The sequence below is a fragment of the Rutidosis leptorrhynchoides genome, chromosome 3 (genome assembly GCF_046630445.1).
Source record: "Rutidosis leptorrhynchoides isolate AG116_Rl617_1_P2 chromosome 3, CSIRO_AGI_Rlap_v1, whole genome shotgun sequence".
Classification (NCBI taxonomy): Eukaryota; Viridiplantae; Streptophyta; class Magnoliopsida; order Asterales; family Asteraceae; genus Rutidosis; species Rutidosis leptorrhynchoides.
The window spans coordinates 42,512,241-42,532,362 of NC_092335.1; the positions used below are offsets into that span (position 1 = coordinate 42,512,241).

At 32.6% G+C, this 20,122-nt stretch overlaps 2 protein-coding genes across 3 annotated transcripts; one reads left to right on the forward strand and one right to left on the reverse strand.

Annotated features, from left to right (window-relative positions):
• Window positions 1-4,931: 4,931 nt before the first annotated feature.
• On the reverse strand, window positions 4,932-6,182 carry LOC139896004 (mitochondrial acidic protein mam33-like). The gene is made up of 3 exons (XM_071878576.1): window positions 5,937-6,182; window positions 5,395-5,735; window positions 4,932-5,287 (listed from the first exon to the last, which is right to left on the reverse strand). Exons 1-3 carry the CDS (start codon window positions 6,123-6,125, stop codon window positions 5,122-5,124), a joined length of 696 nt encoding a protein of 231 aa, XP_071734677.1. The 5' UTR covers window positions 6,126-6,182; the 3' UTR covers window positions 4,932-5,121.
• Window positions 6,183-7,241: 1,059 nt separating this feature from the next.
• On the forward strand, window positions 7,242-9,988 carry LOC139896005 (F-box/FBD/LRR-repeat protein At1g13570-like). Of its 2 annotated transcripts, XM_071878577.1 has the most exons (5): window positions 7,242-7,354; window positions 8,342-8,926; window positions 9,067-9,219; window positions 9,301-9,608; window positions 9,695-9,988. In XM_071878577.1, the coding sequence occupies exons 2-5, from the start codon at window positions 8,360-8,362 to the stop codon at window positions 9,708-9,710; spliced, it is 1,044 nt and encodes a 347-aa protein (XP_071734678.1). In that variant the 5' UTR covers window positions 7,242-7,354; window positions 8,342-8,359; the 3' UTR covers window positions 9,711-9,988. The 2 variants fall into 2 exon arrangements, with proteins under 2 accessions (XP_071734678.1, XP_071734680.1); XM_071878579.1 differs by lacking the exon at window positions 7,242-7,354 and having other exon boundaries at window positions 7,853-8,926.
• The last annotated feature ends 10,134 nt before the right edge of the window (window positions 9,989-20,122 follow it).

Genomic DNA, 20,122 nt, shown 5'->3' on the forward strand with positions numbered 1-20,122 from the left:
ATGCATTTTTTCATCGATCCATTTTTGTTTTTCAGTTTCGGATAAAGGTCTAGTTTCGGCGGTTTGTTCCCAATTATTACATTCAGTAAGATGATCACGTATTTGGGAGTCTAAGTTATCAAGTTGATTACTATGTTTTTTAAGTTCTAATTTAACGTTTTTTAGTTTGTTACGGAAAATGCAGTCAGGCCTATTCCCACTAATTGGGATCAACCAAGCCTTTTCTATGATGGTGTCGGCATCTTTTAAATCTAGCCATGTGTCAAAGACACGTATTGGCTTAGGGCCAGAATCGAGGAGGTTATTTCTTAGGATAATGGGACAGTGGTCAGAAAGGTCCCGATCAAGAGTTTTGGAGGATGTGTTGGGCCAGATAGTGAAGATGCCATCGGAAATGAGGAATCGGTCAAGTTTACTAAACTTCATTGATTTTTCACAAATCCTTGTGAACCTTTTACCGCCTAAAGGAAGATCAATTAATCCAGAGTTATTTATAAAGTTATTAAAATTATCTGCCCAATTTTGATTATACTCTGTGTTCATGCGTTCTGTTTTGTTTCTTACTTCGTTGAAGTCACCAAAAACAATGTGTGGGATATTAAGGGAGTTAGTAAGGGATGAGAGTTCGCTCCAAAGTCAAAGTTTTTTTGAATGGGAATGGGGGCCATAAACATTAATGAAGGCAATTTCAGAGTCATGACCCGCCCACGTGCCACAAATTGCAAGAAAGAATTCACCCTCAATAGCATAGTTGAACGAAAAGATATTAGTATCCCAAATAGTTAGGATACCTCCGGAAGCACCATCCGAATCCTTTTGGACGAATTTAAAATCAGAATTACCCCAGAAAGATTCAATGGTGTTGTCACGTGTTTGGCCGCATTTGGTTTCCTGGAGGCCTAGAATTGATGGTTTTTCTTTATAGCAAATACGTTTAAGCCAGCTTATTTTACCCGTTTGTCCAATACCCCGAATATTAAGAGAAATCGTACACATGAGAAAAAACTTACAGAATCGATGTGACGGAGGTGGATTCATGGGTTGTTGCGACGAATCCCGATGCTTTTCCCGAATTCGAACGTATCCAAGCTTTTGCTAGAGGTAGAACCTGTCTTTTTAGTCTTTTTGTTATGTACCATGTCCATATGAGATCCCTTCGAGAAGTAGGATGTGCTACCACCACCGTTAGACGAGGACTTACAACGTTTAGCCAGTTGAGAGATTCTAAGCTTTTGGCCACTTCTAGCTAGATGTTTGATGTAAAGCATATTGGATCTAGGTCTTTTAAAATCTGGGTTTTGAGAGGTGTTTTTTGACTTAATGATAGGTTTGGCGATGGTGCTAGAAATTTTTCTCTTTTTAGAAATTTCTTTACCCGTATAAAGTAAAGGTTCGAGGTTGAAAGGATCGGAATTTGTTTGTTGTGTAGCGTTAGGGGCAGGCATAAAATTTAATGGAGAGTTGGATTGAGGGTTTAAAGGGGTAGTACAGGGGGTGTCGTTTGTGGTATGGTGAGGGAGGGTTTCGGGAACAGAATCTGCATGTTCTTGTGTCACTATTGGTGAGCATAAATCATTTGTTAGAATGTGTTGAGGTGAGCTGTCCATATTAGATTTACCCGAGATGTGGCTAGGTGTAACAGGGGTATCATTTACATGATTCGATGGGCCGTTAATAACAGTGTTGGGCTGCGGGATTGCAAGGGTATCCTCTCTTGGTGGGCTTGGGGGGGTATTGGTGGTAATGGGCTGCGTGATTACAGTGGACTCCAAAGGGATGGTTTTTGGTTTTGGTTGATATGAGGTGGTATTATATGGCCTTGCTGTATTAAAATCAGGAATAGGAGGTGGTTCAATTGGATCAGTTTCATTCGATGAGCTAGTTTCTTTTGTAGAGCTAGTATCATTTAAAACAGTTTCGGGGTTGGAAGGATTATGGGTGTGAGGGTTTATGGTGTCAAAGTGGTTGATGGGTTTCGATATGCTAGGAGATTGGAGAGATTGGTTATCGGCATTATTATTAAAGGGACGAGTATCCATTCGTTTAGAGGAATTAGAGGAGGTTTGGTGAGGAGGCGTGGGATCGTGGTTGTTGTTACGGGTGGTCTTTTCAGCGTTTCCTTCAACTCGATTTTCACAATCCAAGTGGGACTCTTCGTCAGAAATGTGATCGTCCGAAAGAATTTCATCATCCCAATTCGACGAATTATCGATATCACCATAAGTGTTAAACATAGAAAAGTTTTGAACTTCAATGATGTAAGCCTTAGATTGATTGACGTCACCGGGGTTGATAATAACTTGGCCGTTTATCGGTGAGAAATTGTTTGTTTTGATAATTACCGAGCCATGCGATAAATCTTGGTTGTTCTCATTGGTTATAGAGCAATTAAACGTTTCAATTACCTCGCCCCAATTTTTTGCTATGTCAATGAATGTGGATTCTAACCAACAAGTAATAGGTACCCCGAATATGTTAACATAAACAAGTCTACCAGAGGTTTTGTAAATTTCGGGATCCCATGGGTTTATATCTTCAAGCCATTTCCATAATGGGTGTTCCGAATTGTTAATCAAGTCTAGGGCCGGGTTGGGTTCCTCAAATATAAGCATTAGATCATGCCCCCCCAGGTATTTGATAGTAAACCCACCAAGGTTTTCACTTTCACATATTTCATTAAAATATTCAAGGAATTCAAGATCTTTAACTTTGGCAATAACCGCTTGACCAAGTATTTGGATAAGATCATCATTAGAATTTACCTTAATCGAGGGGATGCCGTATTTTGTAGCCTGCTTGTTTAGGACCACTTCTTTGAAATTCCTTTCGTCTACAGGTGAGTTAAATGCAACCTTAACATTGTTCCTAGAACCCGATTTTGCATTGTTAGGCTGTGGAGCTTGTTTCTTTCCTTCGGGATCACGGGCCTTGTATACTTTGAGTAAATTGTCACCCGCAACAATGAGACTTAGTCTCCTCGCAAGAGAATCTTTGTGGTAATCTGGAACGTCTAAGAATCTAACAAAACCAAACTTCCTTCCGTTTTTTAAGGTCTTCCTGGGGATGTAAACCTCGTGGATATTGCCATATTTTTTGAAAACATCCCATAAGTCCGTTGAACACCAGTGTTCGGGAAAGTTGTGGAAGAGGTATGAAGTAATTCTAGACTTGTCGATCGGTTTTGGCAATTGATTTGTTTTAGAATTATTCGCATCTGGAAAAGGCTTGCCATAACGATTGATAAGGTTGGTGGCTGATTCCCGTATTTTGAAGTTGTTGTATAATTGATTGTAGGATGAGTTTAACCTTGTCGAGTGATGATTGAGACCAGATTTGGATCGGACAAGGTGGGTTGGATTCTGCTGGTTATTGTAATTAGGGTTAGGGTTTTTTGAAGGTGAGTTTTGCTTATTATGATCAATTTTAACCCAAATACCCTGATTGATAGGCTGATATCGGATATGCTTGTTTTCAGCAAAGAAAGATTGTTTCGACTGGGATTGGTTGTTTGATGCTTTTGGTGTAAAAGGGGATGTCGGTATGTTTGACATGATAAAAGAGTATTTTAAATAGAATTAAGCTACAAATTATAAAAATGAAATTGCAGATCCATGAACTAATTAGATCGAGAACAGCGGCTGTTCAATTCAACAGACTATAAACACTGATTATCAATAGAATTCAACAATTAAGCTTGCTCATAACCTGGATTTCAGCATCGAACTTAGATCGATGTAATTTCAGATCTGAGTGAACAGATTCGGATCAAATCAGAATCGAATTGCAGAGCGAGTTAGTTCACACAGTTCCATTGTTGCCGATTACTGAAGTGTTGTTTTCTGATGATTAACTGAATAATAATAAGAGTAAAGATAAAAGAGAGAATCAAAAATAAAAAACCTGGCCAGGGGATAAGGATGAGGCACTACTGATCACCATTTTTTTTTCGGATGCAGCGGAAGTAGAAGTGTTGTTTTCTGATGTGGAGTATGTGAAGCGGGTTTATCAACGTACTGTTTGTTGCAGTTGAAAGACGAACGAAAGAGAAGAATAGGTGATGAATTAGTAATAGTAATTATTATAAATGAAATATTTATTGATAGTTTTTTTTTTTTTTTTTTTTTTTTTTTTTTTTTTTTTTTTTTTTTTTTTTTAGACTGTTATTATTTGTAGCAACATATGATATACTTCCTACATATTTACTTAAAAACTGTGAGTCATGAGTACTTGTACCACGCATGACTGTTATATTTGTAGATATGGTCATTACTCACACACTTGAGATATCATAGAACAACTACATGTTGTGGCAACTAGTAAACCTAGTTACACTTTGTATGTACAATAACACTACTGATACCTTCATCAATTAACAAAGTTTTGATTGAATTGTTATAATCAGAAAATTATATATCATACACTAGTTTCCTAACTTTCACAAGATAAGAACTATCCTGCAATGTTCCTGAACTTAGTAACAAGCATGTCAGATGAGCAACACATCTCATACAAAATCATTGTTATATTTCAGAACACTATTATTTCCCTTTTCGACCCATACAACACACAATTGTCATATTTAATAAGGTAACCATCTTTTTCTGAACAAGCATGATTATAACACTTGAAGGAGAATTGCCCTTACAAGGACTAAAGTTCAATTACTTTTCTCTTCAGTAACATTATTATTCTTTCTTTTTAACTTTAATAAATCCATTAACTGAAAGCATAGAGAAAGTATAACATCCACGTCCATCTGTTGCCCCCATCAATATCATAATCTTAGCCCATCTTTAATTTCCAAAAACTCAAATAAATTTGCTTTAGATCTTGAACTCTCCTTTTTGAAGTAAAATATTAATTCGACTAACCAACACAAGTAGCATCAAAGAACAAATGAGCACAAAATGCATATAATAATGTAGAAAAAGAACTAAAATATATATCATTAAATCCGGTACTAAACATATTATGAAGATAGATTGATGAAAGAGTACCCATGATCCTGAAAACTGATAATTATTAGAATACTCTGCTGAAAGCTAACACATCAATAAATGAAGAGAAAAGGAGTTCCAGGTCTCCAATTTAGGTGAAAACTAAGTGGAGCGAAACTAAAGCTTACTTGCTTATCTTAACACATGTCCCGACAGATTTGAACCAGTGCATAAGACTACGATGATCCTTAACATAAAGCCATGCTTGTAAGAAAGGAAATAGACTATCGTTTATACCTCTCTCTTCAATGTAACCATGAAACGCATCCCTCATTCTATCATCAAGGGCTCTGCAGTTAATTACAAAAAACAATTAGTTAATCATTTGACTACTGATTACAGTCATTGTAGTTTAGTAACTAGTGCTACTTGCTGCTTGCAGTATGAAATGACTTACTCAAAACTAGGACCGTTGTACTTAGATGGAGCTTCAAGAAGCCCTGAAGTTTCTTGCTTATGTCTTAACGAAACAGAATGAATTCCTAAAGCATCTGGATACAGCCCACACAAAAAATGCAACACGTAATCTTGGCCAGGTTTCGACACATCAGCATGAAGAAACAACTGATTGATCTCATCATCAGCATCAATTTCAGCAGGATCAACTCCTGGAAGAATATTAACCATTCGCATTACGGATATACTAATCTCCTCGTCTCCATATGCCCGTTTCAAAACCGGTCCACCGCTTTCAAGTGCCCCTTTCACCACTGTAAATTCTGCAGGTGGGCTCACTTTCTGTGAACAAAATAACATATCAGGGATCATTATTAGATACAATACATAAACCCTATTAAAACCCTACAAACAAGGTTTAAAAAGGTTTTTCTGACTATAGTGCCTATAAGGTGTTCGACGTAATGCCGTAAAGAGTAATTTAGTTCCAACAGTAGATATTAAACCTTAGAAAACCCTAGAGATAAAGATGGGGTAACGTACAGGGGGAGGGGCCATTTTGGAGACTTCGGTGTAGTGTTCTTTAAGAGAACGAAGGATCGTTGAATTAACCACCGTAGAAGGTGAAGAGTTGCTGCTGCCGGACGAATAGTGGCGGAACGGTGCACTGATGATGGTTCGTGTCGGCGAACGAATAGCACCGGTAGCGCGTATAATAGCTGTTCTCCACATAATTAGTAGAACCCTTGAATGATTTGACTGTATTTTTTGTTCGTTTATTGTATTCAGATTCAGATAAAAGTGGAGTATTACGGACTTATTTGTTTCCGGCTCTATTTAAGGTTTTTTTCTTTATTTTGATAAATAAAACTCGATTGGTTTTTTTTTTTTTTTTTTTTTTTTTTTTTTTTTTTTTAAAACAGTAGCACGGAATCACACGTATAACACGCCTTCAATTGATGCCAAAGAGTAAACTCGCCTCAATTCGAAAGCATGGACAGTAAAAACCTCTCCACACTACCCCGCAACGCGATGTACAGAAGATACTATTAAATAGAATTCAAGGATAAAAAGGCAACTTTGTGTCTGCAACTCACAAGACTGAAATTCTTACCTTTTAATAAGAGAGGCAGACCACTACAATAAAAAATGAAGTTGACTATTAGTGATAATAATTTATTTGGTAATCATTTTAAATATAAATATAAAAAATATAAAATTATTTTTATTAATTTTTCATTATTAAAAAAATGATATTAGAAGAGTTGTTTTTAGTAAGTAAACTTGATCAAATTTAAAGAAGTTATTAGGCTCGTCCCAACAGACCGTCTCCACACTCGCCTAGCCTTCCCCTAGGAGAGAGTTGATGGCAGTAAACTGCATAGGGGTCCGTTCAGGAGTCCGCCCTTCATCTTGTCTCTCTTTCAGTCCGTGTGTAAAATATTTGTGGACGAAGGATATGATAAAATGTGTGGTATTTTTTGCTTTTATACTTGTACACTTAATTAATTAAATAATATAGTGTGTTCCAATTCGTATGATGAAGTATGTTATTTTAGTAGTGTTAGTCCTGAGTTTACATGAGAAGTAAGTGATAATGTGACGCTGATATGACGGCTAGTCGGAAATAATGTTGGCACGAGCCTTATGTAAATACTCCGTACTAAATAGTACTAAATAAATAGACATATAACTTTGAGATGATATTTTCACATTTTATATTTCATTTCATAAATTCATTAATTTTTACACAATTTCCTAAAATACTTATTATTTTCTCTCATCTTCACCTAATTAATAATTATCTTATGCACACGAGGGTACTCTCATAAATTCAAATTTGAAAGCTCATTTGTTTAACAAAGTAAAGTTGAAGCTCATCTGATTTTCAAGTAAAGTTGAAGTGTTTAACAAAGGAACTTTCATCAAGTTCAGCTCAACTCTTCCAATTTTATCATCAGGTGCGATCTTAATTTGAAACTAACTTAGGGTTTTGTCACCAATTTGTTTTGCCTCAATTGTTTTTGAAATTAGGGTTATAAATCATCAGTTGTTGTTTTTTCAATTTAATCAAAATATGTTGATTGAAATAAGGGCTTTGTTCTATACCATAGAAGATTTGTCGATTTGTAAAAAGAAAAGAGCGTGTGTACAGAGAGCGGTTTTTGATTTTAATCATCTGTCGATGCTTTTTTTTTTTTTTACAATTACACTAACATTGACTGCTAGTTTCTTGTTAATGTTGCATAATGTTGAAACTCATGTTGGCTATTAAATTTAAAAACATTGACTGCTAATTTATTGATAATGTTGCTATTTTTTTTTTTTACAATTATACTGACATTGACTGCTAGTTCATCAAGGTTGAATTTTTGGGGCCTCTTTGTCATTAGGTAATTTTTTGGCTGGATTTGGCATTAACTTGGATGTTTTTATAATTTGGTGGCCTTTACAACGTTGGTCGGTTTCTGCTATATTGACATTGACTTGCATTTTACTGACTAAACCACTTTCACATTTATCAGAAACGAATGATGTGTATATATTTTTAAAACATAACTCACTTTTTGTAAAGACATGTGGTCCTCGTGCAAAAACATGCAGTGCTCGTAATTTAGTACTCGTATTCATGTAAAAATATTAATAGTTTAGTATATGTTTATTAACAGAAAGAGCTACTCTGTTTTGAAACTTTTGTACATCTGATTATATTATTGATACACCTTATTTATACTTCATTTAAGATTTTTATCTCATTTTAAGAAAATTTAGGCAAAAAACTGGGTCTCCACCCTAACCCGACCTCTTTGGGTCCGTGAAAATGTTCACTTTTCAATAACCAAATTCACTTCTGATAACATGTTCACTTTTGATAACATGTTCACTTTTCTATAACCAAATTCACTTATTATTACTTTTGGTTTTGTTGATTTACATTATATTTACAGAAGACGTGTCGAGTGTGTATGATGGAAACTCAATCCCCAAGTTCAGATATAATCAGCTCCCTTCCTCAAAACATAATTGAATACATCTTAACTCTTATGCCAATCCGAGATGCATTGAGAACGAGCATTTTGTCAAAGAGATGGAGGCATTGTTGGATGACTATGCCCATACTTGTATTTGATTATAATCTGGTTCAAGCGTTTACTTATCGTGGACGTTTGGTTAAACATAAGGTTGTCAATGCAATCCTTCATGTTTTGTTAATGCACATTGGTCCGTTACTAGAGTTCGAGCTTTCTGTAGACATATTCATGAAAACTGAGCTTTGCCAGATCCTACTTTATCTTTCAAGAACTAATGTGCAAGATTTGTCCATTTCTGCTTCTGATATCTTCCACAATCTACCCACTTCGTTCTTTTCATTGCACGGATTAGAAACTTTAGCCCTAATAAATTGTGATTTTCAACCTCCAGTGACATTTAATGGGTTTAGAAAGTTGAAGAAAATGTCCTTAATTAATGTTACTGATGAAGTGCTTCAGTATCTGCTCTCGAATTGCCCACTACTTGAGACAATCGAATTGGTAACGTTCATATAACCTTTTAAGAAACTTCTTCAATTGAAGATAACGTTTTAAATGTATGTTTATGTTTATTAATGCAGGTTTATTGTGATTGCTAATTTTTGTTTTGTTTGTTTTGTTTTGTTTTTTTCCTCTTTAAGGACTTGCATGTAGGTCGTATGCTAAATAAACTTCCAACTTTGGTTCACCTCAAATGTGTTCGGTTGCATGTGTGTCTAAAGGAGCATAATGTCATTTCATCTGTCCTTTGCATAATCATGAGCTCCCCAAATCTAAAGACACTTAAATTGCGGGTATATATAGTCATATTGCTTACGATAATGGTTCTTTGATTGCAGTTTTAATGACATTTAACCATTTTTTTTGTGATATAGATGGATGATGATGAAAAGTTGCAGACACATGAAAGTTCCATTAAGTTTGATGACCTCCAAAACGATTCGAGTTTGACCTTAGATCATCTTCAGCATTTTGATGTACTAAATTTTAGAAACATTGTATATGGGATGGAATTTGTGAAACTCATCATGGCTAAGTCACATGTACTAAAGAAAGCACGAATTTGGCTTAACCCTAGGGTTCCTATTTACCAAGAACTGAAGATTCTTAGAGATATGAATCGTTTTCCACGTGCATCTCCTTCGGCAGAACTAATCATTGAAAAGCCAGTTCTTCACGAATGGTTAGTTAGAATTTGGTCGTTGTAAGTAATTTTTTTAACACCAAGGATTGAACAAATGAACAGAGTGTAGAGCTTTTGTGATGCAGGCCCTATTGCGATTAAGGATCAACAATGGCGGCAGATTCACAAGCAGAGGTCCAGGAAACAAATTGGGCTGCAATGTTCTGCTGGGCTGGAAGAAAGTCTGATGTTTTAGAGGCTTCCTGTGAGCCGATTTGATCCAGGATAACTTCAACTGGGAGAGCAAATGTGCATTTTTTAACATTATCAGTTTTAGTTGTACTATCTTTGTCTTTGGTTTTCAAATGTTGGTTTTCTTGTTCACGTAATTGAATGATTGTTGGTTAGTTTGGTTGTTACATGGTTTTGCAATAATAAATAGAGTGAAAATTAACTTTTGCTATTGGCTTTAGTGTCTTTTCTATACTGTTAGTAATTATCTCGTCGTGTTTTGTGATGACCCGGGAATTTCCGACTAAATTTAAACTTAATCTTTATATGATTTCGATACGATAAGCAAAGTCTATTAAACCGAGTCTCAAAATGTTGGAACTGTTTTTCATAAATGCATTTGGCCTTGACCATTTCCGACGAATCACGAACAATTGTGTATATATATATATATATATATATATATATATATATATATATATATATATATATATATATATATATATATATATATATATATATATGTAGTGATTTGAAATTATAAAATCCAAACATTGGAATTAGATATGTAAAATAAGATACAAAATAATTAAGTACAATTTAAAATGAATTCATATATAAAGACATATGAGATCTATGTATAACTATTATATATAATATATATAAAAATTAAATATTAAAGAATCAATAAAAACTATTATATAATATATATTATTATGATCATTAAATATTACATAATTAATATATTATTAACAAATTAAAATATAGTTGTTACAATAAGATTTTTTATTACTTTCATTATTATTATTAATACTAAGGTTAATATTAATAATTAATATCAATATTAGTTATAATATTATAGATAATATATAGATATGAAATTTAATACATTCGTTACCTTTACTAACTTTCACTACTATCATTAGAATATATATCTAATATTAATAACAATGTATTATTATTTTGTATAATACATAAATATGAAATTTAATATAAGTGATTTGTTATATAACTACTATTATTATTAGTTATCATTATTTATATCGTAATTAGTAGTAAGATTACAATTTTAGTTACTATTAATAATTATGTATTACTATTTTTATCAAGATTATTATTATTATTATTATTATCATTATTATTATAGTATTTATTAATTATTAATAGAAATTAGTACAATCTATTATTATTATCAATAATAATATAATTATTATAATTTTTATTTGTATCTTTATTATTTATTATTATTATTAATATAATTGTTATTATTATTAATAATACATTTATTAATTATTAGTAATTCTATTATTATTACTTAGTATTTTTAAGATAATTATTAATTAGTATTGATATTACTAATATATATTTTTATATTAATAATAATTATAAAAAAAAAAATTTAGAAAAAAGGGTACGATTTGTTTCATATTTCAACCACACTTTACAAAAATTTGTTTTTGGTCGGGAGTAGTTACAGGTCCACTTCAATATCGATTACAAACAAAAATCGTTCATTATATACATCACATGCTGCGATTTTAATCGAATTAAAACCAAAAAAATAAAGAAAAATAAAGCTCGGTACTCTGTATTTTTTTTTTATCAAATACCAAATTCAAATCAATTCTAAAAAAGTAACAATGCAGAGTTGTGAGGAATCATTTATATATTCTACCTGTAAAGTTTCAAGCTTCAATTTTGTCTATCGATTCCAAATTTGTGAGTCAAAGCTTCAAATTCAAAAAGTCAACAAAGTGTTCTTGGTAAAATTCGAACTTGTTTTGGAATTTTCTGTTAAATTGATGAATTAGAAAGCTTATAGGTATGATTTGGCAACTTTTTCGTGTAGAAATTATTAGCTAAAACGATCTTGAAGTTCAACATCGAATTTAATTTTTTTTTATTTCAGCGAACCTGTAGCAGCGGTTTTAAGGATTTTTTTTTTCCTTCTCTTCCTTTTCTTTTTTAATTTATACAAATATTTGGATTGATTCCTAGGATCGTTCTGAGGTTTATATATTACGGGTATGATGAATTAATTTGTTTGATCGAGCTGTGTTCGTGAAGAAGGAGGAGGAGGGAAAATAACTGTTAACGGGTTATAATTAAAACGGGTTATATAACTTCAGAAAAATCAATTTGACTGGATGGTTAAGTGGTGTTTGTTTGAACGAGAGGTCTCGGGTTTGAACCCTGGCAGTGTCATTCTATTCTTTTTGAGCCGATTTTTGAGGTAGTTTAATTGTATTTATTATTATTATTATTATTATTATTATTATTATTATTATTATTATTATTATTGTTATTGTTATCATAACTAAGTGTTATTATCCCTAATACTAATAACATGCCTTTTATTATCAATAGTATTAGGATTACTATCTTTTTTTTTATAAATATTAGTATCATTATTAGTATTATCACGAATAACCTAAATATTATTGTCGATAATATCATTACTATTATCTATATGATTATCATTAATAAGTAATGCAACTTATTATTATTATTTTTATAAATATTAGTAATTGTACCATTCTTAGTACTATTATTATTATTATTATTATGAATATGTTTAGGATTATTGTTATAAAACAATACAGATTATTATTACTCTCACTAATATTAGTATAAATATCATTTTCGCAATTATTAGTTTTACTATTATTATTATTAACATATGTATCAATTTTAACAATATCGTTATTTATATTAGTATTATCAAGATTAAGAAAGTTATTATTATTAGTAAATCATTATGATCAAAACTATCATTTTCGTTACAAATAAATATTTTGTACCTAAAATATACTTAATACATATATTATAATCATATTAATAGTTTATATATCACCTACCAATTATAATAACATTATTTATATAAATAATTATATATAACGAATTAAGAATATTTTCATATAATACTAACCATATATATATATATATATATATATATATATATATATATATATATATATATATATATATATATATATATATATATATATATATATATATATATATATATATATATATATATATATATAATCAAATATATAGATATTAAACATTTAAAATATATACACAACCTAAATAAGTATAATATATAATTCAAGTTATAATATATAAACTTGTTCAAATATGATTATACATTTTAATATATATACAAATGATATAGGTTCGTGAATCCGAGGCCAACCCTGCATTGTTCAGTTTGTCGAATGTGATGACCCGGAAATTTCTGACCAAATTTAAACTTAATCTTTGTATGATTAACATTTTCGACACGATAAGCAAAGTCTGTAAAACTGAATCTCAAAATTTTTGAACTACTTTTATATATTTAAATACCCTTCGGTTATTTTCGACGATTCGAGAACAATTATATGTAAATAGATACATATATACTATAACATGAAAAGGTAACAATGTATTAATTGTTTGATACCGTACATTAAACTTATTGGTTTAAATATCTATTTGAATGTATATGATAAGTTGAAATATTTATTATTAAAATTTATTTATAAATAACTTCCAATGTGTATTTAAAAACTGATTTATGTATATTAAAAAGATATATACATATATATAATAAACGATAGTAACATTCGTTTATTGATTCAATTGATATTTAGATAAGTTAACTAAAGCGTTTAAGATGAACCAGTTAAACACTAATTTGTTACAGTGTTTTCAAATTGCCACATTACTCAAAATGCTACAGTGTTTTCGAAAATCACTATTTGCTACAGTGAATTGCTACAGTAAAATTTGACTTTGCTACAGTAACTTTGCTACAGTAAAACGCTATTATAAAAATATATTTTAACAAATAGCGAGACGATGATTTATAGAAGTAAATGACCAAAACACTCGAAAGTTTAAGATACACTTTGAGTGATATAATTAAGGGATAATTTAAGGCTATTGATAAGGCTAAAAAGGAACATATATTTCATAGCATTATCCCCCAAGAAAGACAGGATTTTAGTTGTAATTGTTCCATATTCAAGTAATATTCGTTTATATTTAATAAGTGCGAAGACAAAAGGCGAAAACGAAGAATTGAAAACGGAAAGGTCCAAAATGCTCAAATGTACAAGATACAATTAAAAAGGTTCAAATTATTGATGAAGAACGTCTAAAAAATGACAAGAGTACAAGTTGCGGAACGCAAAGTACACGATATAAAATAGTACGCAAGGACGTCTGAAAATCCGGAACCGGGACCCGAGTCAAGAAGAAACGCCCGACGCAACGGACCAAAAATATCTAGTCTACTATGCACAAGAATAAAATATAATATATAAATAATTATATTAATTATTTATATATTTATATTTATTTTATATTATGTCGACAAGCTAGGAGCCAAAACAATGTGAGCTGTCCCTGGTCCTCATGCGAGTCGCATGGCCAGAAGGCCATTTCCATGCGAGTCGCATGACTCCAGATTTCAGGCCACATCTATAAATTTTAGTGTTTTCGCTCGATTTAAATCACACACATACACAAATATATATATACTCCGTAATATTATTTATTATTTATTATTATTATTATTATTATTATTATTATTATTATTAATAAGATTATTATTAATCTTATTATTTTTTATTATTATTAGTGTTATTATTTTTGCGATACAAAAATAATAATGTACAAAAAATATTACGACGGAGTGCTGTCCAAGTAATTTTCAAAATGAGTTTTCGAGCAAGCTAGAGCTAAGGAAATTATGGGTTATTGCCAAGGAGGTTATGGGTAATGTTCGGGGGTATTTTTTTGTGAATCAAACCTCGTGTTTATCATCTCCGATGCGTCTACGTGCTTTCCTACAATATTGTATATCAATATTTAACTGTGAGTTTCATAAGATCCCTTTTACTCTCTACATTTTTGGCCTGAGAATACATGCAAATGCTTTATTAACCGATATACAATATTTATATGCGTGAGTTTCATTTGCTCCCTTTTTAATTGCTTTTGCAATCTATATTTTTGGGCTGAGAATACATGCACTTTATTTTAAACGCAATGGATACAAGTACATACTAAATTCTACACTGAGTTTGAACCGAAAATCCCTTAGCTTTGGTAACTAGTAACTGCCAGTTATAAGAACTGGTGGGCGCGAGTAGTAGTGTCATAACCCGTCCTTAACCATAAGAACGTGTTAGATAACGTATGATTTCATTGCGAGGTATTGACCTCTATATGCGACATTTTTAAAAGAACAACTGCATATATTTTACATTACAAACCATAATTCTTATTTTGATACAAGCTTTAGACAAAATAAAGATGATTATCGTTTAGCGATAATCTTAGACTTACAAACTTTACATGTGATGATAACAATACGATTTCTAGCATATTTTACATTACAAATCCTCCGATATGCAGTTTTATTTTTGACACAAATATGCATACTCAAGATCTTGTTTAAATTCAACATGTTGCAGCGGAAGCTTCTAATTATCACCTGAGAATAGACATGTTTAAAACGTCAACATAAAGTTGGTGAGATATAGGTTTAATGCCTGCAGCAATATATATATAGACCACAAGATTTCATATATAAACGTTTTTAATAAAAATATTCTAAGTGGTTGAGCACTTGGTAACCATACTTAACATTTAATCACGTCGCATATTCCCTTTATTATGAAATCTTACTACACCGTACCAAGTGTAGTCACGAAACGAAGTACTGTGCAACCGTTGAATACTGGTCGTCCAGTCCGGTTGGGGTTGTCAGGCCCGATAGATCTATCAACAGGATTCGCGTTTACAATACCGCTGTAAATAACAGTTACCAAGCTACAGGGAAGTATGCCAGTGGTACAACTCAACGTAGAATATATTTTTCAGTTACTTGTGTCCATAACGTAAAACATAAAATACATGTATTCTCATCCCGAAATACTTAGAGTTTAAAAGTGGGACTATATACTCACTTTCGTCTTGAAGATATGTAATTTCGACTTGGTCTCCGATTGATATCACGAACCTATCCATATATAGTTTATCAATATATTTCTATTTTAAACAATCGTCACATATATATACTTTTTATACTTTTAATAGTTTTAATAATTTCTTAGTCCGTAGTTAGCAGTCCGATGTTAGTAATTCAATTTTAATGGTTCATTTTTAGGTGTTTAATAAACCCCCAATGAAATAAATAAAAACCCCCATCGTATATGTATTGGTCGAGATTAATCTTGACCCATGGTACCGGTGTTGTCAAATGACGTGTTGCGTACATAAAGTACCGGTGTTGTCAAATGACGTGTTGCGTACAATCATGGGATCTTATGATTAATCTTCTCGTATTGTTTACGGGTGATCCTGAACCATATAAAATTAAATTATGAGTACATATATATAAAATATCATGTTATTTTAAAAAGATGTGATTTATTTAATTTTCTCCAATTATTTTCGTAGCCAAACTAGTCTTAGATATCCGATCTCGTTTTGGTCATAGTTTCTTCGTTACAACTCCGTTTTCGTTGATTCAACTTGCCACTTCCTTGGATCGAGTCCTTATTTAAGACTATGAACTGTAAATACCTTAGTTTGTATTCGAAATCACAGGTCATAGGTCAAACTTTAGTGAAACTTATGAAGTTAATCATTTTCCATCATGTAAACAACCTTAAATGATTATTTTTCTAAAAATACTTATACTTTGAGTTAAATCATGAAATTTTTATGTGTTATCATATTCATAGTAAAAATCATTTTTCCAGAAAATAAACCTCCAATTCAATGTTTAAGATGGTTTTTAATTATCCAACCCAAAACAGCCCCCGGTTGCACTCCGACGTCGTAAAAACAGTTTTTAAGGTGTTCTTTGAAAAACCAAGTTATACCTTGTTAAATTAGCATATTTTTAAGTTATATTACAGGTCTTGAAGTATTTTAAAAGTTAAGTTATAAGGATCTATTTAGTTTGCAAACAAGTTTGAAAACATTCAAACTATGTTCTTGTTGTTAAAATTTTATACCACAAAATAAGATAGCTATATATATATGAATCGAATAAGGTTATGAACATAGTTACTACCTCAAGTTCCTTGGACAAGGTTGCTGTAAAAGAGGAGTAAAAAGCTAGAACCAAAAGGGTGATGGAATTGAATGAAAGATTGGAAGTAAGTTTGTGTTCTTGGAAGGATTTCTTGAAGTGTTTTTGTAAGGTTTTCTTATGAGGTTTAAGTGTTGTTTTTGAAGCTAAATGATGGGGAAAATGCTTAGAGATGATCAAGTATGAAGTTAAGAGTATTTTGAGAGAGAAATGGAAGTGTAAGTATGAGAAAATGGGGTGAAGAAATGGTGTGCATGCATAAAAACGTTTTTAGGTTATAAAGGAAAAAAAAATACCTAACTTTGTTTTCTTGCTAAATAATTCATGCTACTTGACAAATGGTTGGTTCCACATGTTTCTTAATCATTTAAGGCTGCTAAGGAGCAGATTTTTATTGGTATATACCAATAGTAAATACATCTAGAAGCTGCGTATGATACGGGTACATATACCCTAGGTATACGTATAGAAATCTTTGAGAAAACGGAACGAGGATTCAAATATAGCTATCTTTTGTAAATATACTTATATTGTTTTATGTATTTAAGTCTTTAAAAGTGATTAAATACATTACTTATACGATATATGTATAAACATTATAGGTCATAAGTATTTAAGTCAAATAACGTTACGTATGGTTATCGTTTTGAAAACTTAAGTTAGTAGTTTCAAAATATACTTATAACTTATTGTTATTAATACAAAATGAGATATTAAAATATTCTTAGATCATGTTAAATATGTATATATACATATATATACACAAACGTATAATTATCATATATTGTATAGTTCGTGATATCATCGATCAAACTAGACGGTCAAACGTTGTGTAAAACTCTTTTCGAAAACATAAGTCTCAACAATTTGGATTGCTTATCATGTTGGTAAGGTTTAATTTATATAAATATTAATCTTATAAGTATAGAACGATCGAAAAAGTGCGGGTCATTACAGTACCTACCCGTTAAATAAATTTCGTCCCGAAATTTTAAAATTGTACCTATTTTGCGTCATCGGAAAACAAGTGTGGATATTTTTGTTTCATTTGATCCTCTCGTTCCCAAGTAAACTCGGGACCCCTTCGAGCATTCCAACGAACCTTAACGATCGGTATGTTGCTCTGCTTGAGCCGTTTAACTTCACGATCCATGATTTCGATTGGTTCTTCGATGAATTGTAGTTTCTCGTCGACATGGATTTCTTCAAGAGGAATGGTGAGATCTTCCTTTGCAAGACACTTCTTAAGGTTTGAGACGTGAAATGTATTATGTACTCCGGCGAGTTGTTGTGGTAACTCGAGTCGATAAGCTACCGGTCCAATGCGTTCGATAATCTTGAACGGGCCTACATATTTTGGGTTCAGTTTACCCCTTTTTCCGAAGCGTATTGCACCTTTCCACGGTGACACCTTTAACATAACCATGTCACCGATCTGAAACTCTAATGGTTTCCTTCGAACATCGGCGTAGCTCTTTTGGTGACTACGGGCTGTTTTCAATCTCTCCTTGATTTGTACTATCTTCTCAGTCGTTTCGTGTATGATCTCGGGACCAGTTAATTGTCGATCTCCTACTTCATTCCAGCAAATAGGAGATCTACACTTCCTTCCGTACAATGCTTTGAATGGCGCAGCTTTAATGCTCGCATGATAACTATTATTATACGAGAATTCTGCTAATGGTAGATATTTATCCCATCCGTTTCCAAAATCGATCACACATGCCCTGAGCATGTCTTCAAGAGTCTGAATCGTTCTTTCACTCTGCCCGTCGGTTTGCGGATGATACGCGGTACTCATATCCAAACGAGTTCCTAGGGCCTCCTGTAGTGATTGCCAGAACTTTGATGTAAATCTACTATCACGATCGGATATAATGGAAATAGGTATTCCATGCCTTGAAACAACTTCCTTTATATACAATCGTAATAGTTTCTCCATTCTATCCGTTTCCTTTATAGGCAAGAAATGTGCAGACTTGGTGAGACGATCAACAATCACCCAAATGGTGTCGTATCCCCAGGCAGTCTTTGGTAACTTCGTGATGAAATCCATGGTAATACCATCCCATTTCCATTCTGGGATTTCTGGTTGTTGAAGTAACCCTGACGGCTTCTGGTGTTCTGCTTTGACCTTGGAACAAGTTAAACACTCCCCAACATATGTTGCAACGTCTGTCTTTAAGTTAGGCCACCAATAATGCGTCTTAAGATCTTGATACATCTTTCCGACTCCAGGATGTATTGAGTATCTTGTCTTATGTGCCTCGTTCAATATCAACTTCCTTAATCCACCCAACTTCGGTACCCAAATACGGTTTGCAAAATATCGAATTCCATCTTCCCGTATAACGAGTTGCTTCTCATACTTCTTCATTATTTCATTTCCTATATTTTCTTTAGTAAGTGCTTCTCGTTGAACTTCTTTGATTTGTGAGTTGAGATTCATGCGAATTTTTATGTTCATCGCTCGTACTCGAATTGGTTCTCGTTCCTTTCTGCTTAGAGCGTCGGCCACCACGTTCGCTTTCCCGGGATGATAACGAATTTCACAATCATAGTCATTTATTAACTCAACCCACCTACGTTGCCTCATGTTCAGCTGTTTTTGATCGAAAATATGTTGAAGGCTTTTATGATCAGTAAACACAGTGCATTTAACCCCATACAAGTAGTGTCTCCATATCTTCAATGCAAACACGACTGCTCCCAGTTCTAGATCATGCGTCGTATAATTCCGCTCGTGAATCTTCAATTGTCGGGATGCGTATGCAATAACTTTCTTCCGTTGCATAAGAACGCAACCAAAACCTTGTCGCGAAGCGTCACAATATATTTCAAAATCATCGCTCCCTTCTGGTAACGATAAAATAGGCGCCGTAGTCAACTTCTTTTTCAGTAACTGAAATGCACTCTCCTGCTCAGAAGTCCATTCATATTTCTTCCCTTTTTGCGTTAACGCTGTCAACGGCTTAGCTATTCGGGAAAAATCTTGAATAAACCTTCTATAATAACCGGCTAAACCCAAAAATTGGCGTATCTGCATTGGTGTCTTAGGAGTCTCCCATTTTTCAATGGCTTCAATTTTTGCTGGATCAACCTGAATTCCTTTGCTACTAACAACGTGGCCAAGAAATTGCACTTCTTTCAACCAGAAAGCACATTTAGAAAATTTAGCATATAGCTGTTCTTTTCTTAACAACTCTAATATCAACCTTAAATGCTGCTCATGCTCTTGCTCACTCTT

Excerpts from the sequence above, each read along its gene's own strand:
- LOC139896004 (XM_071878576.1), bottom strand. The coding sequence starts at position 6,125 with ATGTGGAGAACAGCTATTATACGCGCTACCGGTGCTATTCGTTCGCCG. Across the intron at positions 5,736-5,936 it reads CCAAAATGGCCCCTCCCCCT|AAAGTGAGCCCACCTGCAGA; the intron begins GTACGTTACCCC and ends TTTTGTTCACAG. Across the intron at positions 5,288-5,394 it reads TACAACGGTCCTAGTTTTGA|AGCCCTTGATGATAGAATGA; the intron begins GTAAGTCATTTC and ends AATTAACTGCAG.
- LOC139896005 (XM_071878577.1), top strand. The coding sequence starts at position 8,360 with ATGATGGAAACTCAATCCCCAAGTTCAGATATAATCAGCTCCCTTCCT. Across the intron at positions 8,927-9,066 it reads TACTTGAGACAATCGAATTG|GACTTGCATGTAGGTCGTAT; the intron begins GTAACGTTCATA and ends TTCCTCTTTAAG. Across the intron at positions 9,220-9,300 it reads TAAAGACACTTAAATTGCGG|ATGGATGATGATGAAAAGTT; the intron begins GTATATATAGTC and ends TTTGTGATATAG.